The following is a 23147-nucleotide window of genomic DNA, read 5'->3' on the forward strand; positions in this document are numbered from 1 at the left end:
AATGCAAGAGCTTGAATTAACCATGTTTTGTTTATGGTTAAAACTGCGACTATCTATTAGTTAAACTCTTGTTTACAAATGTAAATAAATCAAGAATCCTCTAGTGTATAGTGTATCGCGAATTGACAAGATCAAGCAATATTCGAGGGCATCTGCCTTTTATACATAAATGCATACATATATTTATGTATATACAGTAACCATTTAATTATTGAATATTGTTCAAATACGTATCGTATTTTTATTCTATTAAACTAACATTTATTCGCCCAGAGGTGGGACATTAAATATCTTTGCTGTGTTATCCTCTGAAACGGTCAACAATAAATTTTCCTGTGGCTTGTATACAAATTCATATATGTGATAATGGTGTCCAGTGAGTGTGAATTTAAGGGCTCCGGAACGTGCATCGAATGCATTCAGATTTCCCCGTACGGTGGCAGCAAGCAAAGTATAATCGTTTAGCCACTTGAGACTGTAATAGAGTAAGCCATATTAAATCGGGTGTATTACTTAATGTAATGATGAGTTAGTTACCGTAGTACTCCATCATTTGGTAACGGACTCTCGCAAACTGTGCGTAGAGCATACTTGGCATAGTCCCATATGGATATCTCACCGTCCAGAGAGCCACATGCCACTAGTTTTAGTTCCGATGATGTGGGAGCAAACGCAATGCACTCGATTCCGTGCTCCGACTCTACAACATTAACGGGTCCGTTGTTGGTGCAGAATACTAGCTTGCCTGTCAAGGGAATAATAGGTTTTATTACAGGTTTCGACATATCTAAATTGTTTTACGTACCATTGCCTTCGGCGCACAAATAGAATGGAGAGTCGGGTTCACAGGCGACCACCGCATGTGTAATTTCACCCAAGGTGAGCGGATGCTCCTCGTTCACCTCCATGATTACTTGAGCTGTCTTAAGGTCCCACAACTTGATAACGCCATTCATGTAGACTGTGAACAGTTTCTTGCCATCATTGCTGAGTTCGCCTGCCTCGCAACGCGATGACTGTCCGGGTAATATTTTGCACTCTCCGCTGGGAATACGCCACACGTAGACCTCGCCACTGTCGCCACCGGCGAGCAGGACATTGGCAGCACGGTGCCAGAACATCCAAGCCATGTCGAACATGGAGTACTCCCAGATCTTAGTCAAGATGGGTCGCTCGTCCGGCTGCTCGGTCACCTTGTACACCAGCAGTTCGCCGGATAGGTCGCCGGTGGCCAAGTAGCTGCCGTCGTGGCTGAAATGTGCTTCGGTAACGGTGTCCTTGTGTTCCTTGATCTCGAACAGAACCTCGCCACTCTTAATATTCCACACATATGCGGTGTCATCTTCGCTTCCCGTCACCGCCCAGTCAAACTTTGAGTGTAGATTGCATCCGAAGACGGGCGCCGTGTGCTTCTCAAAGGTGAAGACTGCATCATCTCGGATAGCGGCAATGCGTTCACGATCTCTGATCTCGTCCTCATCCCCATCGTTATCCATGGAATCGTCAGAGCCGTGCAATCCCAAGCGAGCTTCCAGTTCCGCCAAAGTCACCTCTTCCATTTCCAGCTCGTCATCGTCAAGTGGTGGGTCGCCATCCAGTTCAATTTCCTCAATAATATCGTCATCGTCGTCATCGAAATCTGGACGATGTGGAGGTGTATTTTGACGCATTATATATTTAGTTAATTAATTTGTTTGCCACTAGTATATTTATAACAACAGGACCCACACCGCCAAGCATACACACGCACGTGTTGGACTGCACAGCTGATTGCTTTGGCGGTGCTGCCAACTTGCTCGAATTCAATATCGACAAAGCAACTCTGTTGGCGGTATTTTTAAGCAACCCCATTAGAAATTCATACTCATTTAGAGTGCGTCAAAATTTGAAGTGCTGGATTTTCACTCTCTTACAAAAATTAATAGGTTTTCTTATCCTTATTTTATTTAACAACTATTTGAAAACTATATTACTCAATATAGTAATAACACTAGGCAACAAATTTTGACTTATTTCTTCTGAATTGAACCAAACTCACTCTTTTTTGGATAGATATGTGGCCCCAAACGAAGAAAAAAATTTTTTTTTTCTGTGGCAGAGTTTTTTTTAAAGAATTTTTTAAGATTTGGCTTTTTATCCGTGCCGTTTACGCCTACTTTTGTCATCATTACTCGAGAATGGGAAAACCGATTTTCAAAAGGTTTACTTTTCCTAAAAGCTATTGAATATAACTGTAATTCATTCATACACAGTTTAAGATTTAAGCCAGCAATTTAAGAGCTTTTAATTTTTGAATTAAAAAAATGTTTTTCTTAAGATTTTTTTTTTTTAGCTATTTTTACTTTAAAATTGCAAAGATATGATTCATTAAAATCTATGGAGAAACGGCGATGTAATAAAATTTTATATCCATGCATGTTTTTCTTGATTTTGATGACTCCCTTGTAGAGCGGCATAACCTTTAGTATGACCATCCTTTGTGACCTAACCAAGCTCACAGAATTTGAATTTGTTATTGTCTTTCACATTAAGACCAAGGTTGGTTCAAATCGTTCGACTATATCATAGTCCCTAAAATCCGCAATTTTCCAATACCTATCGTTAAATCCCTGACCTTACTAATACTAATAACTTGTTATGTTACTTTATACTAGTCTTACATTCATACTATTGTTATTAACAATACTAATATTAATTGATCTGATTGAGTTTTTCTTTTTCCCCAATCCTAGCAACAAATGTTGGATCATTTATAATTTTAGCTTACCCCAGATCTAACTTTGATTTTTTTTCTTTACAGTTCATAATTTATTTTTGATTGTATTTGTATTTTTAATCTTTAACTTAATTTTTATACTTGTTAATTTTTTCTTTGACGACTGCTTTTAGTCGTGCATAAATAAATAAATAAATAAATAAATTTAGATATTTTAACTAAATTGAAAGAATGTGCATTTAAGATGGTAATTTCAACTATTTAATTTGTTTCTATTTACATAGCTATATTAATTACCCATCGTTAAGTATGTTTACCGCTAAAATCTATGAAATGACGGCTAAGTTATTAGCATATAAACAATGAAACAAGTTTTTCGCAATGGTCGGTTAGTTAGTTATTTAGTTACCTTAAATGCATATTCTATCATATTGGTTACAATGTCTCATAAAACATGAAAGATTTTCATACTAAGACCTGATTTTCGCCCGATCGGTCCTATGACGGCTGAATGATATAGTGCTCCGATTTGAACCAACTTTGGACAGGATATATAAAACCAAATAATATGCTTATTGTATCAGTTTGCTTTAGATATCTCATACTACAAAAAAGTTGTTCATACTAAAACTTGATTTTCGACCGATTGTTCCTATGGGAGCTATATGATATAGTGGTCCGATTCAAAAAAGAATCAAACTTGACCTGCCTGCAATATAGAGGAATCTTCATACCAAATTTGGTGTCACTAGCTTTTAAATTGTTCTTATAATTTGGATATGAAATTTTTTTTTTCGATTTGTGGGCGATAAAGGGGGCGTGCCGAATTTTGAAACAAACTTTATCTGCTTGCAATATAGAGGAACCTACATACCAAGTTTCGTGTCTCTATCTTTTATAGTCTCTGAGATCTAGGCGCTCATACAGACGGACAGACAGACGGACAGACAGACGGACATCGACTCGGCTATTGATGCTGATCAAGAATATATATACTTTATAGTGTCTGCCACGCCTCCTTCTGCCTGTTACGCACATATTCGTTAAAACAAACCCAATAGACCCCTGTACTTTTTTTAAGTATTAATTATTATTAATTAATCGCTCTAAAACTACTGGCTTAAATCTTAGACAATGTATGGATGAATTACAGATATATTCATAAGTTTTAGGAAAAGTAAAGCTTTTGCCATTCACGAGTAATGATGACAAAAGTGGGCGTACCTCCAAAAAACAGCTCGAAAAAAATACAAATTTTAAAAAATTCTAAAAAAAAAACTGTGCCATAGAAAAAAAAAATGTTTTTTGTCGTTTGGGGCCCCATATCTATCCAAAAAAGTCGGTTTGCCTAAATTCATAATTCGGCTGTTGCCTAGTGTTAGTGACCCTTATAAGTATAAGTAATCTCTATTCTCAACTGGGAAACAAAAAAATTTAATTATTAATTTCATAGTGTATGTTATAATATAGTCAACTGTGCTCAGTTATTACTTCGTTTGAGACATTATTTGTCGACATTATTAGTGTCAATGTTGGCAACACTGGTTAGTAGCAACAATCTATATCCGCAAATTGAGACAGTGCATATTCCTGATCGGATCATTTAATTATAAAGCTGTCATGCAACAATCAAAAAAGTCAACCTGAAATACTTTGATGTGTCTTGCATCAAGATAAAATAAATATGCGATCAGCAAAGCGGGCGCCTAAGTGTATGAAGTAATTTTTATTCAATTGAAGCTTAATGTTAAAAGATACAGCTAAATATAATTAAATTGAGTGACGTGTGTCTCATGATCTGGGACCTAAAATTGGGAAGATATATATAAGCATATATAGAATAGTTACAATAGATGAATGCTATACAGAATTTAATTTGAATTATATTATATTCTAATTCATTTGTATTGATAAAATAGTCAACAATGCTTTGTATGACTTCGGAACATTAAAGATGGGGATAGTTTGGTATTTACAAATGGTAAATGTGTATTGTATTTAACAGACATATAGTATATAAGCATCTCCGATCTTAAAAAAGCAAATCGTGTTCAGGGTGATCAGACGGGATGCGCTCTTGCACTTTTAAATAGAACGCTTTTACTTTATGTCTTTAAATTAGCTTCCAAAGTTTTTAACCGGGCTTGCAGCTCCTCTATCGAAGGCAATTCTCCCCAATCGCAGTTGAGAGAGCATTTTTTAGCGTTTTCATAGGATTTGTTGATTTGATCCTTAACCGTCCTTAAGCGAGCCTCCAATTTGTGAATGGTCGCCAATAAACGTTTTAGAGAAATCTTACTTTGGTTCGTCATGCTATTCAATCTAGCTTCTAGATAGTCCAACTTGTTGGACTTATGGGGTTTATCTATGGAGTTTTCCATTCCGCTCAATTTTGTAGCATTAAGCTTACGTTCAATCTCGTTAATGCGATTCTCAATTTTTTTGTTGGTTTCTAAATTTTTAGAATTGGTGTCTTCAATCACCCGCACTTGCTCAGTAAAATTCTTAGCTAATTTGTTTTTAAATTCACTGATCAGTTGGGATTGCTCATGTATTGCTTGACTCTTTTTGTCTAAGATGCGAGATATTTCGTGAATACGTTTTTCAAGGCTCCCCATAGGAGCAATTTGTTGTATTTTATGCAAATGTTCAAATGTTCTCGTTTTACTAAAACGTCTAATTTTCTTAAAAATTTTCTTGATATTATTGTAGAGAACTTTAATCGCAGTTGCTTCCTTTTCTTTTGTGTTTTTGTGAGATTGCATATTTGCATTGTATATTATCATTAACTCTTGAATATCGTTTGTCTGTCTTCTTATTGAATTTAAGCAAGCATTTAAGTCATTATCCTTATTAATCTTAATGGATGTTTTCTGGCTTGGGAAATTGTTGTTCTGTTGCAAATTCGATTGATTTTCCTGCATTTGCTTTTTAAGCATTCTGTCTAATTTTTCATCCATCAGGGTTAGTTTATTATGTCCATCATTTACAGTTTCATTTAATGATACCCACTGTACGTTTTCTGAAGCAGAACTTTTCGTGGTAATATTGGCAGTGATTGACTGTACTTGATCTTCTAATTGGTTTAACTTGGACTTAAGATGTTTTCTCTTTTTCCGTACTTTAGAACACAATGTTATTATGCGGCTTACTTGATCTTGATTCATATCAAATAACACTTGTGAATTTTTGATAGTACCTTTTGTCCTTATTACATTTTCATACAAATCTTTGGATAAATTATGTCTGAAATCAGCTTGTTTATAGTCATTTATAAGCATTTCAATATTGTTTAACAATGAGTGAGAGCTGCAACACTCAGTTGTCACAACCTCGGCAATAGAATGATTATAAAGTATTTCAGTTGCAAGAAGACGGTTCTGTAAATAACTGAAATTCTTATAGAAATTATTTAAAAATTCACTTGTTTGTTTGCGGGTGAAATTTGTTGAAGGATCACTCTGTACCAAATTCTTCTTAGTCTGAAACCTATACTTAACAGCTTTCACCCTAGCTTCCCAATTGTGGCAGCAGTTGCTTGATTTGTTACCCTTAACTATTTTTTTATTCAAGTATTCCAGTCTCACCAATAAGTTTTGCACATCTAGCCATGCATAACCATTGGATTCTGCTCGCTCGTATTGATCTAATGTCCGTAGTTGCAATATTGTATCGATGTTATCATTTATAACTTCAATTCTGTCTCTTAGAATCGCATAGGGACAACAATTTTTGTTTATTTGCATTTCAATCTTTGCCAGAATGTTCGAAAACTTGTTGGTTATAGCTTCCATAAATTTTTCCACCTTTATTTGGTCATTTATCCATATACCGATTTCCATATTCGCATTGCAGTTCCATTGATCCTCTTTGATTTCAAATGTGTTGATGTTTTGTAAACTTGTAGTTGATTCGATAGAAGAATCATCAGATTCTTTCGTTTTATTACATATGACGAACATCTGTATTTTAAAAACATTCCAAAGGTTTATTTTGATTGCCCTTCCACCGTCCAACTCTTCCTTTACTATAAATATGTTTGTACTTAAAAACTGTTTCTCCACTTCTCGTTGCCAGCGTCGAACATGTTTCCAGTAACTCTTTATCTCCTTGTCAGTTAGATTATTTGGAATGCATCTTGCTTTTCTGAACTCCTCGTCAATGAGATTGGTGGCGTATTTAGTGTGGATATTCATTGCAGAATTGTCTACTTGAAGGCTTTCTTCCTCATCATCATCATAGTCGGGAGGGGAATCCAACAGCAAGTAACAAACCATTATTATTTTCACGCAATATTCATATTTCATTTCTTGCAATATTGATCTTGCTTTGGTCTTGTTTCTTTCAACTTTAATTTTGTTAGACAAATTTTTTTGAGCACTCTCAATTGCCATTGCGAGGACAATAATTAAAGCCACCTTCGTTGGTCTGGCCTGTGTATAATAAATATTTAATAGGTATGACTCATTACAATGTAGTTTTTGTTACCATCTTCAACTTGAAATTCACACTGAACTCATTAAAGCTAGCTTTCTGTTATTTATTGCAGACCTGCCAGCCAGTTCTATAGTTAATTACAACCATATTTAATCGAATTATTTACGATATTGAACACCCGCAATGAAATATTAGTAATTAAGATAGTTGAAATATTATTCAATTATTTTAAAATATTAACTTTCTAAATACGGGCATTTACAGGATAGCGGAAGAGACATTCGTTCGGCTTTAAAGTAAAATAAAATAAAACTTGAAAAGTTATTGGTCTTGTCTTTATATTTTGTTAGTATAATATTAGACTAGCACTATCTTTCTATCTATCGATTGAAAGATTTCAATATATTACCAATAAACATGTGACATTTCACGCAACAAGAAGCGCATCTAGAAAAGTTCTAAAGTCTGTGAATTACAACACAATAATGGAAATCGATTTGTTTAAGAATAATATTGAAATTGAAAAAAAAAACTTTTTAAAAGAGATTAAATAAGGTTGATTTGCTCTCTAATATTTCTATCTGGGTCTTACTTCTGCAATAGAGATTTTATGAAATAATTGTTATAATGCGTAGTCCTCTTACACAAGAACTTTTTTCTAAATCATGTAAAGGAAGGAAATGCTTAAATTATTTAAAGTCATTTAAAAAGAACTATACATTATAATTGAATCTTCTGAAGTCAATTGGAAAGTATTCCAATGTGAATCTGATTACACCGATCGACATACAGCGTTTAGGTACCCGAGTCTTTTTTACCCCTCGTTGCTGTGAGTGTAGTTGCATGTGTATGTGTGTGTTTATACAAAAACAACTAGGTATATACAAGTGTGGATGTAAATATGTACATATGTATGTGTTGTTGTGTGAGATTATATAACAACAAATCACAGCGGTCGTAGACGAAAGAGTTTCAGTTTGACCCTAGAAGTTGGACCCCAATATTGGATTCAAAGAATGCCTGTAGGAAACAATAGAAAGGAAAAAGTGATAAACACAACCGTGGGTCAAAGGTCTTAAGATAAGACCAGTATACAAACAGTGCCCAAACACATGTGCATTTATATACACCCATGTGTCTTGTTGTTATTGTGGACATGACTGACACAGCATAAACTTGTCGGTTTACTGTACATAGTCACACATACATACATGTATTTTCTATATACAATGGAAGTGCATTGGTGTTATGTGATAACAATTCTCGTATCACATTCACATACATATATACAGATGCATGTGTGCTTATCTCTATTTATAGTGGCCAGTTTTCGCGGCGACGTCGCGACCTGTATAAAATAGTGTGCACTTCCAAGAAGGCAGTCAGTTCTCAGTGAAAACCGTTAACGGCAACATGGCTCAATCTTACTGGATCTTTCCAAAAGTTGCAAGTAGAAATATTCCTTTGGAACTGAAGCGAAGCTGAAGCATTCCAAACGCATTTTGGACACACTCTACAACTGTGAAGGACGTCCCCAGGACTTGGCATGGTGGATGGAGCTTTAAGGCGCTTTAAGCGCATTCCTTTACGTTTTGGTTGGTGTAAAGCTTTAATCAAGTTAGTTGTCATCAATCTGGATATCTGAAGGATACTCAGTTGAAGACACCAAACGACAGAACCGGGCATGATAACAGTGCAATCTCTTTGCTAAGGACACTGGAAATTCTGATGGACAGTGTGACGGCAAAGGCTTTTCATGTGCAATATACCCTATAATTTTTAGTTTTTAAGTTCTTGTAATTTGTTAAAGATATTTGTAAATATGAATTAGAGAATTTAAAGTGTTAACTAATTACATAAAATATTTTTCATTTCTATATTACTAGTTCAAAAAACAACAAGATTATTTACGTCTTCCATTCAATGTTATAATAACATTCATATTTTGATATGTGTATGTAGTTAATTATGTAAATGTAAATAAATTAATCATAAGAAAATTTTTGAATTTCTGTTCTCGCTGTCTCTCGTTCTTCTTTACAAAATTTATTGTATCTAAATCTAGAGGGAAAGGTTATCTTCATCACGCCGAAGATACGATATAATGTAAAAAAAAGGAAGCGAAAAATTTCTCACCTTTTTTTTTGCGATTCTATAGCATTTTGTTAGTCATATGTTTAGTGTAATAGATTGGGTTAATCAAGATTTAGTTTCCATAATAATAGTAATAAATATGTGGTCACTAACGTACGCCAAATAGAAGTCGACTTTGGCTTAATCTAGTAAAATGCAAAGATCTGCGAAATGGAACGGAATATTCTGAAGCGATTAATTTATTTTAAAATAGTATTAATGTAGCTTTCTATCGAGTATTTTCACAAGAAAATATCTCTGTTGGCTTTTTTTTAAATTAAATAAAGTACCGGCCACTGACCCATGATTTTTCTATTTGTTTACTTTTGACTTTTTATGAAATATATTAAAACTTCTTTCATTAACTAGTTAAATTTTTTGGTTAATTTTTTGCTTATGAAAGAGATATTTCGTCAAATATATATTTAATACAAATTGGATACATCATTGAAAATAAAAAATTTGTTCATACTGTAATTACTTCCTATTTCGTGACAATATTATTATTACTGATAGTTTTGGTAATTTTGTCAACTGTGTTGTTTTCCTTCGATGGAAATTGTTTCGTAATTTGATCATTCAGTTTGAATGGAAGCTTTTGTTGATTTAATTTTTATAAATATGGATTCCTTATAAGGCTGGAATGAGTTTGTCTTAATGTCTTTTGGGACACTTCAAATTCTGTGGTTCTGAGGTTATGCTACTGTCAACTAAAAAATAAAGTAAGACAAAATAATAATAAAAAGAGTAAGATATATATTTTTTTAATTATATAAATTTTATTTATGTTCATATTAATTGGCATCATTGGCCACCCGTTTACAATTATGTTTCTTTTACAGAAGAAAAAGAAAAAATTGTTTCTACTGTTACAAAGTAATCGTCCCAATTTCGACTTAAGCATTATAAATATGGATTTATAATGCAAAGCCACATGATGAGCTTATCCAGTGTACAGTCTACCCGTCTGATGAGATCAAAGTCGAAGTGCCCAAACTTTGATTTGAAGACCACAGGCCTACAGTCCCATTCTGCTGAACCCGCAACGCGATTTGAAGAATTTAAAACCCAGATTTGCTCAGATGATTCCTTCAAGCTTGTGCCCACCGATCATGGAAGTTCCATTCGATAGAGTACGGCTCAGATGCTTTAGGCTGCAGGGATGTCCAGAAGAAGGTTCCGGCATTGGTACGTGCAAAGTGAACAGGCACGTAGTAATCCTCTTGGTCCATAGACTGCAATTCTCCGGATCCGTTCTCGTTGTAGACAATAACTGCATCGTCTTTGGCGCACTGACGTATCTCCTCGATTAGCCGGTTTTCGAGGTGTTCGTTGGCCATATTATCCATGTCGTTGTTTAGCCAGTCAAACTCAGCTTCCTTCTCCTCGGAGGCAATGTAGGAGCTCCTTTTCGGCTGCTTAGCCTTCAACTTGAACACGTGACCCAGAAGCGGCTTTAGCATATTTGTCAGTCGTCGTGTGGGGGACACCTTCGATTTGTACGATGGCATCGACAATTTCTTGGAGATGCACTTGTTGAAGTTCAATTGTTTATTTAAAGTCGACATCTTAACGTTCCTGCGTTGTTGAATGTTCAGTAAATACTATATGTTGTCGCTGTGACAGTCGAACTGTTTCTGATGCTCTCTCCAAATTCCTTGCCCTATTTATATACTCACCCTCAAGACGTAGCCGTGGCTACAGAGCGAAGTCTCTCTCAGAGAGATGCTGCAGCATCTCAACCAATCAGAGTTGCCGACACTTGGCAGGTGGTAGACCTGAATTTTCTCACGTTTCAACAGAGCCAGGAATACCCAAAGATTACAGGTAGGTGTCCTGGCGACGTTTGAAGCGTGGGAAACTCATGTCTATGTGCATCTAAACAGTTGTCCTGCCAGCTCCTTAGCCATTGACGTGGGAACCAAATATTTCGAAATTTTGGCATTTTCCTTTTTCCATTTAATGCCGAAAATAAACAATGATCGGTTAAGATATTTCTGTTCCCATCTTGATCAATGTCCGTTACACCGGCTATGAATACATTCATATTTATATGACCACGTACATGTTGGAGTATATCCATATGGTAAAAACAGCTTTTATTTCCATTTTAAATACCTTCAGAACAATAACATGTAAATAAACATTTGTAATTTTTTATGTTGATTGTTATTTAATAACTTAAACTTTAATATAAATTTATTTTGTTGTGTAGGCTGTTTAAAGTTTGAACATAAATAAATAACCTACTGCAGGTCCTACTTTACCCCATTTTCATGTCTTTCTTATATCTTATGTAAATAGCAGTGTATTTACGGTAGAGTCCTGTACACAAAATGCGGATTGAGTTTATTTTAAAAATTTGCTAACATGAGCTTTCAATAAATATTTATTTAATATTTATCTGTAGTCTTTCTTCGGGACGATTGGTCTATATGCACACAAATTATACAAGATTCTAGTTTCTTTTGGGAACGTGAGTAGCTCTGGACCCAGGGTATCTCTTAGCATAGGAACTTTATATACATTAAAGATATACTATTACCAAAAGTGAATAAATTTAAGAAAATACAAATAAAAGAAGAACTATACACAGAACTGAACCACATCAATAGCCAAGTCGACCCTTACATTCAAGATTATTTTGGGTTATTGTGTTGTGTAAAGTTCCTACCTGTTTCAATGCAATATGAGATTTATTTTTGAACAGCATAAGAAGAAGACAAGAAAACAAAGCCAAAGAAACCCTAAAGCAACAGGTTTTGATTTTTTCAGAGACAACAGGTTTTAAGTCTGATCACAGGAACAGGTAGGCAAAGAAGGGTTTGCTTCTATTTGTTATTCTGAAATGGAATGTTTGGATTATTTTTATACACACACACACACACGTACACGCATACACGCCGGAACATTAAACTTTACATTTGAAAGAATTCAAAAATGTCATTTGTACATGAAATAATAAAATATTTTCATTTTTACCTGAATAATGAAATATTGGTTTTGAAAGTCAAAAATGTGTGGGTCTTAGTTTGAAATGAAACACATTATCAAAACAATGTTACAATGTCAACGACCTTTTATGTAAACTAAATAATTTTTTATCAAACTGTCAATTTTGCATTTTTATCATTTAAGTATTTATTATAAATGTAAGTGCCTGGTAATTTGTTACAACTCCTAAGTACAACTCCTAATCTTAATTAAAATTGTCTTCAGTAAAGTTTTGCAATAGTGAAGCTTGTAACCAGATCCAACGATTTTTATACCTCGGTTCAGAATTTATATACGAAGCAAGTGTGTTGTTGTGTCACGAATCCTTCTATATTGATTATACAAAGAGCAAACTGTTTTAACGGCTTTTTAGATACTTTTTAAAGGACTGTAGTATTTTCTTTTAATAACAGTCGGCATTGAGGTGTTTGTAGAATCTGGTAGAGGTTCGTAAGGCATCGCAAAACCAACTGAACTTTTCTACCTATGAATTTGATTTGATGCTTACTTTGCGAAATTAATTTGTATTTATATGTTATGGTAGCCTCTGAAATCATCCCTCGTTTTCGTTGGATTATTCAACCAATCACAACGCTGCTTAAGGCAGGTGTTTTGTACCTTGGATATTTTTGCGTTGAGATTGCGACTCACGCATTCCTTTCCTCTGAGTTCTAAGTGGATAGCAGGTAGCTCAGGGTCCTTGTCCTGCACGTGTGACGAGCTCACGAATTTACACTTTTGGGAAAACAGAAACCTTTGGCTTCTTCGGTTACTTCGGCTACTTCGTGGGAGATAATTACTTCAGTCGAATATGTATTGTTTATGTTTCGGTGCCTCAATCATATTAGAATTTTTCTATCCCTTTTCACTTGTAGCCTCCACTTTAAGTGCGATATTTTCGATGAGGAGTTCATTTTACAGAATTTGTGCCTTGATTAGTCTTTTCATGGATAATGGATTGACGGCGAGGCATGAAACCTTGAACCCTCGTTAAACATATGTTGTCCGAAAACTATTTACTGTATATGACATTAATTATATTTGATATGTACAGGTAGACTTGATTTAAGGCAACGTTGTTATTTGATCTATGTTCATTATCGCACTAAAGGTTAGTTTAAATTCAGTTGCGTTAATACTTAGATTAAGTTGTAGTCTGTAGCTCTTTAGATTATATTTCATAGATTATATATAAAGACTATTTTACATGAATGCTTGTGTATTTGTTGACAGACTTGAATAAATCACCTCTATCCAAATACTCTAGACAAATTTCATAACGATCTTATAGAATCGTCATGTAATAGATGATGAATAGTAATTCTTGAATCCATCAAACGAAAGGGGATGGATTTCCAATTCGCTTATATTTCAAATAGTTTTTTTATATTGCATACTTTTGCGATCTATTAAAAAATAAAATTTTAGAGTCAGGTAACATGGGGCAGGTAGATTGTATACATCTCGAAAGTATGCTATATGATTTTTGATTTTTAAGAAAATTAATAAAAAGCTCATTTACTTACTTTAAAAACAAACATATTTTTTTAATTTGGTAATAAGTCTTAGCCAATGTTTATTTAAAGCTTAAATTTCAAATAAATAATAAATTTTGAATAATTGAAAGCTAAGTATGCTAGAAAAGTTAGATGTTGAATAATGTTACTTGATCAACAAAGCGAATTAACATAATAAGCGCTAAAGCTAATTACTGATTTATTGTATCACCGTCATGTTATATGGGTACACTGATAAAAATAATGTTCTAAAATCAAGATTTTGGTCTCAGAACTAAGATTTTTGGTCTAAAAAATGCGTCGAGAACTTCAAATTCTTGAATTAAGAGAACACATCTTGATTTTAAGAACATTTTAAATAAGACCAAGTTCTTATTTTAAGAATAAATGTTCTTAAAATTAAAATCAAAAAATAAAATAAATGAAAATTATTTTTTATATTTATATTTTTTTTTAGTTTTAAATTTTGATTTATTTATATTTTATTCTGTTTTAGTAATTTTATAAATGTTATTTTAATTTGTTACGGGGGGGATTCGAACCGCCGCCTACTGCTTCACAACTGAAGCGGCCTCTCTAACCAGAGCGCCACGGTGCCATCATTCGTTTGATACCAAATAGTACCTATTTATACTTTCCTAACAATTTAAGATTTTTATTCTTATATTAAGATTTTAAGATTTTTTAGATTAATAATCTTAGTTTTAGTAATTTGGTCTTAAAATAATCTTATTTTAAGAACAAAATATTTAAGATGAATGTTCTTGATTTTAGAGCTTGGTCTGTTTTTTCAGTGTATGTGTGTGTATGCAAAAAAAAAGTAAAGTATAATCCTGAGAATATAATTTAGCATATAAATAACACTTTTTTTTTTTAAATTATTTTCAGTTTTTATAAAGGTGTTTTAAATAAAGTGTGATCGACCAGACAAAAGAAGGCTTCTGAAACCTTATAAACATAATGTTGATATTGCCTTGTTTATCTGTCTGCAAGTCGTTTTGAATTAATGTGCCGTTCTCACCAAATCTGAATATATGTATGATATACTAAGCTCTTGTTATCTTACACAGATAGGGTTTCTTCCGAGCAAAATAATTTCGAAAAACATCTTGAAATATAAAACCGGTTTCATATTCTTTGACACAACATTCGTATATCCTAATTTCTTCCCAGAATTTATAGTTAAATGTGATAATTTGTTAGAATGTTTGTGTCGCGCATATTATTTGATACTAACAGTTTATACTGCTGATCTGCTTTAAAAAACCATACAAATTCCTGTGACTCGAATGAATTCTCATAATAGTTGCACTAGAGTCGAGGCGATTTTAATTTGATGCCAAGAACAGTTCAATATAACTAGTTTATTTCGAGCAGTTTTATTAAAGTTCTTGTCTTCTTCTTGTTTCGAATTGATCTGTTATGCGGTTACCAGCATTTAAGTAATTTACTTACAATTATATGTATTACAATACAAGACATTCATATTGTCATACGACAGACAAATGCTTCCCATACCGTCGTTTTTTAAGAAGCTAGGGAAAGAAAATGGCAAAGGAAACACAGTTGATTTCTAGGTCTAAATATTTATTTATCTTATAGCTATTTTACATGGAAGACAATGATTCTTAGCATAAAATTAACCTAACAAACAAACATGGAAGACAATGATTTTCGTAATTCTAAACTTAGAAAATAAAAGCTATTTGAAAATCACAATAATGTACAAGCATATTATTAGATGTGTTAAATTGGAGTTGGTTTCCAGCGCTGAACCGGAGAAGCAACTATACCCTAATATCACCCTGAGATTGCGTTCGTGCCATTTGCATCGCCTTCTCCGAAAATAGGCCGGAGTTGGTAAGACTTGGCATTAAAGCTGACATCAATTTTGACCCCGTTGGATTGTTGATTAGGCCTGGACCCAGCGGTCAAATCTCTCTCGCATCTGGAGCTCTTGCTGTTGTTGTTGCTGGCACGTTCCGTCGGCTGTGGTCCAGAAGAAGGTTCCACTGCTCGTGCGTGCAAAGTGCACCGGAATGAAGGTCTGATCGGGTTGCACGGGAACAACGCGATGTTGTTCACCCTGTTGCACGATCATTGCAACATTGTTGGGACACTGGCGGAGGTCATTGAAGAGTCGCTGCTCCAGTTGCTCGTTTGCATTGTTGTCACAGCTCGCAACGGAGTCTTTGCGCATGTCCTCCAGTGATGAGTTGATTTCGTTCTGCGATTGAACTTCAGCCAGAGTTTTGCGTATGAGCTGCTTCTTCTTGATTAGCCGCAGCAGTGGTTTGACGAGTTTCTTCAGGCTGAGCATGGCCATTGTATGCTGATCTGATTTTCGCTGCATCATATTGCTGCTGGTCTCGAACTTGTATTCCCGTGTGATGAAAGACATTGTTTACGAATCAAACTGTTGTATTCAAATTAAAACTGTTGCAACAGGCGGACAACTTGCCACGTCGCTGGTCGGTACTATTCTGCTCTCTAGCCTGCAGAGTTCGGCTTTTATACGCTCAGGCGACGAGTTGGAACTCTAACTGCGCTCACGACGGACAGCTCTTTGGCTCTCTGCGTTCTGACAGCCAATAAAAATGCGCCATGCCGGCAGGTGGTTGCACAGCAACAGAGAAAGGTTGGGAGAGAGAGAACAAGAGAGAGGGAGAGCGAGAGCGAGAGCTAGAATGAGAGCCTTGCTGTACTGGCATGCATTTTACAGATTATAATTTTTAAAGTGGATTTTTAGTTGGCATTTTTGGTTTCACCGAGACTGCTTTCTTGTTCCCTTGTCTCAGCCTTTGTCAATCTCCTCTCTCGCTCGCTACCTGCTAGGCACGAATTACCCAAAAAAAACCCTTGTTCAATTTTCATGTCTGACCCGAACGGACAAGTCGTTACATGTCTGTAGAAACCCAACCCTAAGCGCGTAGGATTTTGAAATTCGACACACTATTCCGAAATCCCAAAATTCCAGGGGACGAAGAAAACAATGCGTTTGCGTATATCAAAGGCAATCTATCTGTTTGGGAAAAATCTACTTGTTCGTCATTTCATTCAGACAGCTTCGCTCGTAAATCGCAAGTACCCTTCGGAACCAACCTGTAGGTAGTCAGAGTAACGTATTTTCTGTTTACCGAATTTTATTTGGGTTTTGAAGGTTAGTCAAAACGAATTAACGCGCTATTTGGGATATGCCGCGTTGTCAAATTGGCAGGTATTGGGTACACAATCCTGTGTACATACACACATACAGCATGTATGTGTGTGTAACGCACTTTGTTTGTCATTGTTGTTTTTAGGATTTCTCTGTTGAAGCATGAAAAATTTTCAACGCGGGAGACGTATCCTGAAACTCGAAATTTTCAGGAATTTTGTCGGCATATTAATTGCGAGCCTTCCTAATTGTTATTTTTACATACATCTCCCTTTGAGTGTTAGGTTCATATTTTGTAACGGTTTTATACCATATACCAATCCATATACATATATTTATATATTTCAACGTTCTCAAAATGACAACTATTATTTTTTACTAGATCTTCTTAAAATGAACTTCAAAGTATTGCGAATATAAATCGATGCCCAATCGCGAGCCAAAAGTAAATTTTACTAAGGAACTTAACTACACCACAAAAATGGCGAAAAACGGTTTACATTGACAATTTTCTTTTAAATTTTTGTTCCAATTTTTTTTAAACTGATATTTTGACTATTTTAGTTGGCCTCTACACAATCATTTATTTAATTTTTGGATAAAGATGCGATTGGCACTTCATACATAGCCAAATTTACATAAACAAACATTTTTTTGAATTTCATTGTTATATTGTTGCGGTCGAAACAGACGAACGAACAAACGTAGGGACAGGACTACAATGACTCGTCTGTTGATATTGATCAAGATTTTATATACTTTATAGAGCCTGAAATTTTCCTTTATTTTGTTACATTATTAAAACTATAGCTTTGAGTTTTGGGACACATTAAAAGTATCGGCATATTAATATGTTATTTAAGATTTAATAATATTCAGATAGCGTAAGATTTATTACGTAATGTTCATATGTATGGGTATTTCCCCAGAAAGGTCAACCGCAGCCAAAATCTAAAACATTATGATTATCTTGTGAAAGTCTTTTCCAGAAACAATTTCAATATACTTATGAATTAATTCCCTAGGATCAACATACCGACAGTATCTATTAAAAATTCAGTTTTTATATTTTTGTTCGCTTAAAAAAAATTAATGTTATGTATTATACCGATTATTATATGAAATGTCTTCAATTTTTGTAATAAATTGTAAATGACTAACAAAGCTTAATCATATTTTCTAAAATGTATTAAGATAATAAAAAATGTCTTAATAACTCTATAAGAAGCTGTATTAATATAAAATAAATACCATTAGCATTGCTCCTTTATACTTTTGTAAATTTGATCAAAATTCTGTAAAGCCCATCTTTTGCACTAAATATAGAGTTTGATAACTATCAAATCAATCAATCTTTCTTGTACATCATAAGCGTACGAGCCGTACGTTAGCGACCGTGGAAATGCCGATATACGGGTATGTACTACATACATATATCGAGGAAACACGGCTGTAATATTCACACTTGTTTTTATACATAATTGGGGAAACTTTACAATAATTATTATGAAGTTTATTATAATACCCATTACTCACAGAATGTAGTTATTTGCGTATATGAAACAGGAAAAAGGAGTCATTTCCGACCCTTGTATACACACACACATATATATACTCTCGATCAGCATCAACAACCGAATCGATACGTATGTCCGTATGTTCGTCCGCCATCTGTATGATCGCCAAGATTACAGAGACTATAAGAGTTAGAATAGCTTATTTAGGCACACAGCTTTCTATAAATGTGGAGAAGATCAAGTTCAACTGTCGTGGATAGTTCTCGATATTTTTAAAACATAGAAAAGTATGTACGACTTTCCGGCTTTATTTTACTACTATTATACGAGGGCTTAACCCGATTAAACCAAAATCAGTTGGAATGAAAACATTTTTTTTATTTTAATTTTATATTAAATTTATTTAGATTTCAGTTTGGATATAAACGAGATATAAGTTAAGTTATTATAGGTTAAAGTTATTGTTTGGCACAGCTAGTGGGTTTCTGCAAACATGCGTGATTTTAGCACAAGGTATCTTGTGGTCGATCACTTTTGTCAGATTTATTTTGCCCTATTGTTTTTAGGTCCTCGAGCTCCTGATTGCTTTGAATTGGCATTTTAACGTGTTTTACTTGAACTTCATAATAAAAATATGGCATACATATTCACAGACATACATACTTGAATAGAATTAGAGTTTGTATGGGTTTGGACGTGACTGCCTTTGCTAAACTCTATAGAAATGACATGCTCAATCATGATTCATGTTTGGTTTGTTCCCTCGGGAGTCGCCCACGCTCTTAATTTTCTAAAAAGAAAAAGTGTTGGGATTCTTATAGACCCTCTATTTGTATCTGTGTGTGTTTGTGTGTGTGTACGTATTGGCTGTTGATTTCCAGTGTCCCTTATCTTGCAACATCATCAAGGCATCTCAGCGGCGATTGCTCTTCAAGGCATTCAAGTGATGTCAGTTATCCCTTCTTTACCGAAGTGCATTCGTTTTGGGTCATTTTAGGGTTCGTTTCATTAATTCCTCTTTTATCTTTTTAGGCGTTTTTGGTGTTTTTACCTGCCGAGTTTGGGTCCGACCCTTGCACGTGTGTGACCTAGTGCCACCACATCTAAAAATATACAATCGGGAACGAGTATGCAACAAAATACTTTCGAAAAGGGAATGGCGATCACAATGCAGCTCAAGGAATCATGTCCAATACGGCGTAATTGTAGCCTTCCGGAAAGGGATTAAAATGCCATGGCCGATATTTATAAATCATTTTTGTTTGCATGGGTGTGGGACGTGTATATGTATGTTTTATATGTATGTATGTAAACTTTATTCCAGATAAAATCAGTGGCTGGGTTGGTATTGTCATAGATAACTAATCCGAGACTGTACATATTTATATTCAAATAAACACATATATGTATTCTTTGGTGAATATTTTTATTTACTTTTGTATATAAGATATTCAATTTCAGTACTTATACCATTATATACATTAAAGTATACACATTTAATTGTTTTTTTTTTTTTGTATGCATATGGGTATTTCTCTAATGCCAAACGTGACCGAACTTTTTTTTGACAAAAGGCTTAAATTGCTCGTTTTAAGGATAATCACAAAAATCGAAGGCACTCGCATGCGATAAAAGCAGATGACGGTTTTAAGGTAAATAATTTATGCACTGATTTCGGCTAAACCTAAGGGAATATTTAAATGCAACAATTTCTAAAATGCTTAGTAGTTTTTAGCCACCTATATATGGGTAATTCTCTAGTGTCGAATGCGACATTCGTATGCATTCAAAGTGAAAAAACATATTCCAAAACATTATTTTATTGTGACAAAGGCGAAACTTCTAGCTCTTGATTAGCACTATTATTGGTGCTAAGGTGAATTTTTTTTGGCAATTGTTCGTTTTCAAAAAAATTTCAAAAAATCCAAAACATTTGCACGCGATTTAAACAGAAATAGTTTTTTCAGTGACCAATTCGAATACTGATTTCAGCGAAACGTCAACGAATATTTTGATGCAATTAATTTTATGTATTGATATTTCTTAATAATGCTTTTTGTTTGATTTAAAAATATTAAGTATTTTTTTTTTTTAATTTAATTTGAATCACTGTCGCGCGACATGTCGCATGCGACATTTTATTCCATCATGTTTTTTGTTTACTTCGTATGAATTACATTTAAACTTTTTAAGTCACCAAGAAGCTTTATTACTAGGATTGAAGTGTTATCATTGCATTTTCATTAATTCTTGTGTTTCGAAAAAAAGATATCGTCAAAAAATCCTTATAATACAAACAATTAACTTAAAAATGTTTCTGCAACAAAATTTCATAAGATGTGAGTTTAAGATCAATTTTACGTTTTTGGCTGCGGTTGACATTTTTGGAGAATTGCCCATATGCTTTCTGTTTACTTTGTGTGAAATACGTTGAAATTTACTCAGTAAAAAGTTTTATTATCAATATTAAAGTGTTTTCCTTACATTTTGAGTATGTTTTTAATTATGGAACAATGATTTCGTCAGATATTCATTCTAAAACATACTCTCCAATTTGGAATACATACTCCTTTTCCGCTGAATTAATTTATGCGTAAATTTTTTAATAAGCAATATAAATATATAATTTTAAAGAAAATTTTACAAGATGTAAGTTTTTTTTTTTATATCAATTTTTAGTTTTACACTGCTGTGGACCTTTCTGTAGAACTGTCCATATCCAAAATTAATATGCCAAGAAATCTTTAATTTATCAAAGTGATTTTTAATTTTATGTACGTGTTTAATATTATTTAAGAAGCTGGGGCTTTGATTTTTTCTATAAAATCAAATCATTGTAAATATAACTAGTTTTAAATCAATATTCAATTTTAGCTTGTTTCTGCAGATTCCAGAATATTTGACATCGAGTTACATACATACTTCCACTTTTATAAGTATTAAACTTATCTATTAATTAGTAAATAAAGTCTACCTCTTATTCATCACACATGTAGAAAATTATTATTATATAACTTAAATAAATATTAACATACTGTTATTGATATTAAAATTTCTGGTACATGTATATTACACGTACGTAATTTCATTTAAAGATATGAATAATATTATATTTTGCTTCTTATTACTCTGCAATCTTTAACTATTGAGATGAATGTAATAATTGAAGAATATTTGTAAATATTTAGTATAAGATAAGTCTGCTTCATAGACATGACATTTTTTTATATCCTTATACCGGACTTAAAAAACGAGGAAACACATTTGACTAGATTGAAACGATTTTATAAAAACATACAATTTTTAAAGGTATATTTAGACTTGATTATAACCGTTACTTAAAAAATAAGTAAAAGGGTATATTGTGTTCGGTGGAATGTATGTAACAAAGAGAAGGAGGCATCACCGACCCTATATATTCTTGATCAGCACCAATAGCCGAGTCGATCCGTCTGTCCGTCCGTCCGTCCGTATGAACAAAAGGACCTCAGAGACTATAAGAGATAGAGTAACCAAATTTGTCACACAGATTTCTATATACCCTACGCAGATCAAGTTTGCTTAAAATTTAAGCCACGCCTCCCTCCGCCCCCGCAAATCGCGAAAAACCACCACACCCACAGGTTTCAAGATAATACGTTTTTTGTGATAATTAATGTTATCTTTTAGTATTATCTGTTATATATATATATTGAAATAAGTAACTGGTATTCTATGGTCGGGATCTCGACTTTAGTCTTTCCGACTAGGTATTAATTAAATTTAATCGTTTGGAGAGGGATTCTTTAGTCTTTGGGACGGATTTCATTTTATTTAACGCTCTCTCCTTGTCTCTCCTTTTTGTAGTATTTGTGAGCAAATTTAACAGGTTGACTGTACATAGAGGGTGACAGGTACCTGTATTGATCAAGTGTGAAAAATCGCGCTACAACCTTTTCTCAAAATTCTGGAAATTTTCGTACGATTCTAAGAATGTCACTGGAAAAGCAGAACATTAACTGAAAATGTTCTGGCGCCGGCGTCCTGCTGACAGTTTTTCTTTACCGTCTAACAAACTAACGGATGTGCGTACCTGTCGTAAGAAATAGTGTTACCTGTTAAATAAAAGATTTTTACCTTGCCAATAGAGTAAATGGTGCAATAGAGATGGAGACCCTCCAGCACTTTGTACGAGTATGTGTTTAGAAAGTTAAATTTTCAATCACTTGTGTGGGGCCTAAAAGCATAATCATGTTGTCAATATCTCTGGCTCAACGAACACTTTAAGGCTCGTTAGCTATCGTGCACTTCATTAACATGCGTTGAGGTTGCCGATACATATTCAAGAGGATAAAAGGTTTGCTTCAATAAATTGCTTGTATTTTTGGCTCCGAAATATATATCATTTTACAGAAGATATCGTTCTGCTCGGTAGACAAACATATGGTCTAGTTTTCATTACTGATTAGTAGAGATTACTAGGACATAGTAAACACTTGTGTCTCTCCTTGATGCATGCAAATGTGGGACACTTGAAACGCTTGAACAGAATACCGATAGTTAATGACAAGTACTGCGATTCGAAATGGAGTTCACGTTCCATTGAGCGGCATTTAATTTATGGAATGGAAACGGAATTTCTTCGCTGGGGTTTTTGAGGTTTGTGTTATGAATGGCACTTGAGAATTAAAATAGGG

General features: G+C 34.0%; 4 protein-coding genes and 1 long non-coding RNA gene across 5 annotated transcripts; 1 reads left to right on the plus strand and 4 right to left on the minus strand.

Annotated features, from left to right (window-relative positions):
• Positions 1-141: 141 nt before the first annotated feature.
• LOC117789258 (angio-associated migratory cell protein) lies at positions 142-1762 on the minus strand. Its single transcript, XM_034628370.1, has 3 exons — positions 806-1762; positions 538-745; positions 142-475 (listed from the first exon to the last, which is right to left on the minus strand). The coding sequence occupies exons 1-3, from the start codon at positions 1668-1670 to the stop codon at positions 262-264; spliced, it is 1287 nt and encodes a 428-aa protein (XP_034484261.1). The 5' UTR covers positions 1671-1762; the 3' UTR covers positions 142-261.
• Positions 1763-4821: 3059 nt separating this feature from the next.
• Positions 4822-6993, minus strand: LOC117788545. Its single transcript, XM_034627330.1, has 2 exons — positions 6304-6993; positions 4822-5067 (listed from the first exon to the last, which is right to left on the minus strand). Exons 1-2 carry the CDS (start codon positions 6991-6993, stop codon positions 4822-4824), a joined length of 936 nt encoding a protein of 311 aa, XP_034483221.1.
• Positions 6994-8409: 1416 nt separating this feature from the next.
• Positions 8410-9153, plus strand: LOC117787763. The gene is made up of 2 exons (XR_004617696.1): positions 8410-8748; positions 8801-9153. It is a non-coding gene; the product is annotated as an uncharacterized LOC117787763 (long non-coding RNA).
• A 926-nt stretch (positions 9154-10079) lies between these two features.
• On the minus strand, positions 10080-10864 carry LOC117788092 (enhancer of split malpha protein). The gene has a single exon (XM_034626756.1). The coding sequence runs from the start codon at positions 10852-10854 to the stop codon at positions 10378-10380; it is 477 nt and encodes a 158-aa protein (XP_034482647.1). The 5' UTR covers positions 10855-10864; the 3' UTR covers positions 10080-10377.
• Positions 10865-15382: 4518 nt separating this feature from the next.
• LOC117788020 (enhancer of split malpha protein) lies at positions 15383-16239 on the minus strand. Its single transcript, XM_034626675.1, has one exon. The coding sequence runs from the start codon at positions 16196-16198 to the stop codon at positions 15710-15712; it is 489 nt and encodes a 162-aa protein (XP_034482566.1). The 5' UTR covers positions 16199-16239; the 3' UTR covers positions 15383-15709.
• Positions 16240-23147: the final 6908 nt, after the last annotated feature.

The sequence above is a fragment of the Drosophila innubila genome (genome assembly GCF_004354385.1).
Source record: "Drosophila innubila isolate TH190305 chromosome 3L unlocalized genomic scaffold, UK_Dinn_1.0 0_D_3L, whole genome shotgun sequence".
NCBI lineage: Eukaryota > Metazoa > Arthropoda > Insecta > Diptera > Drosophilidae > Drosophila > Drosophila innubila.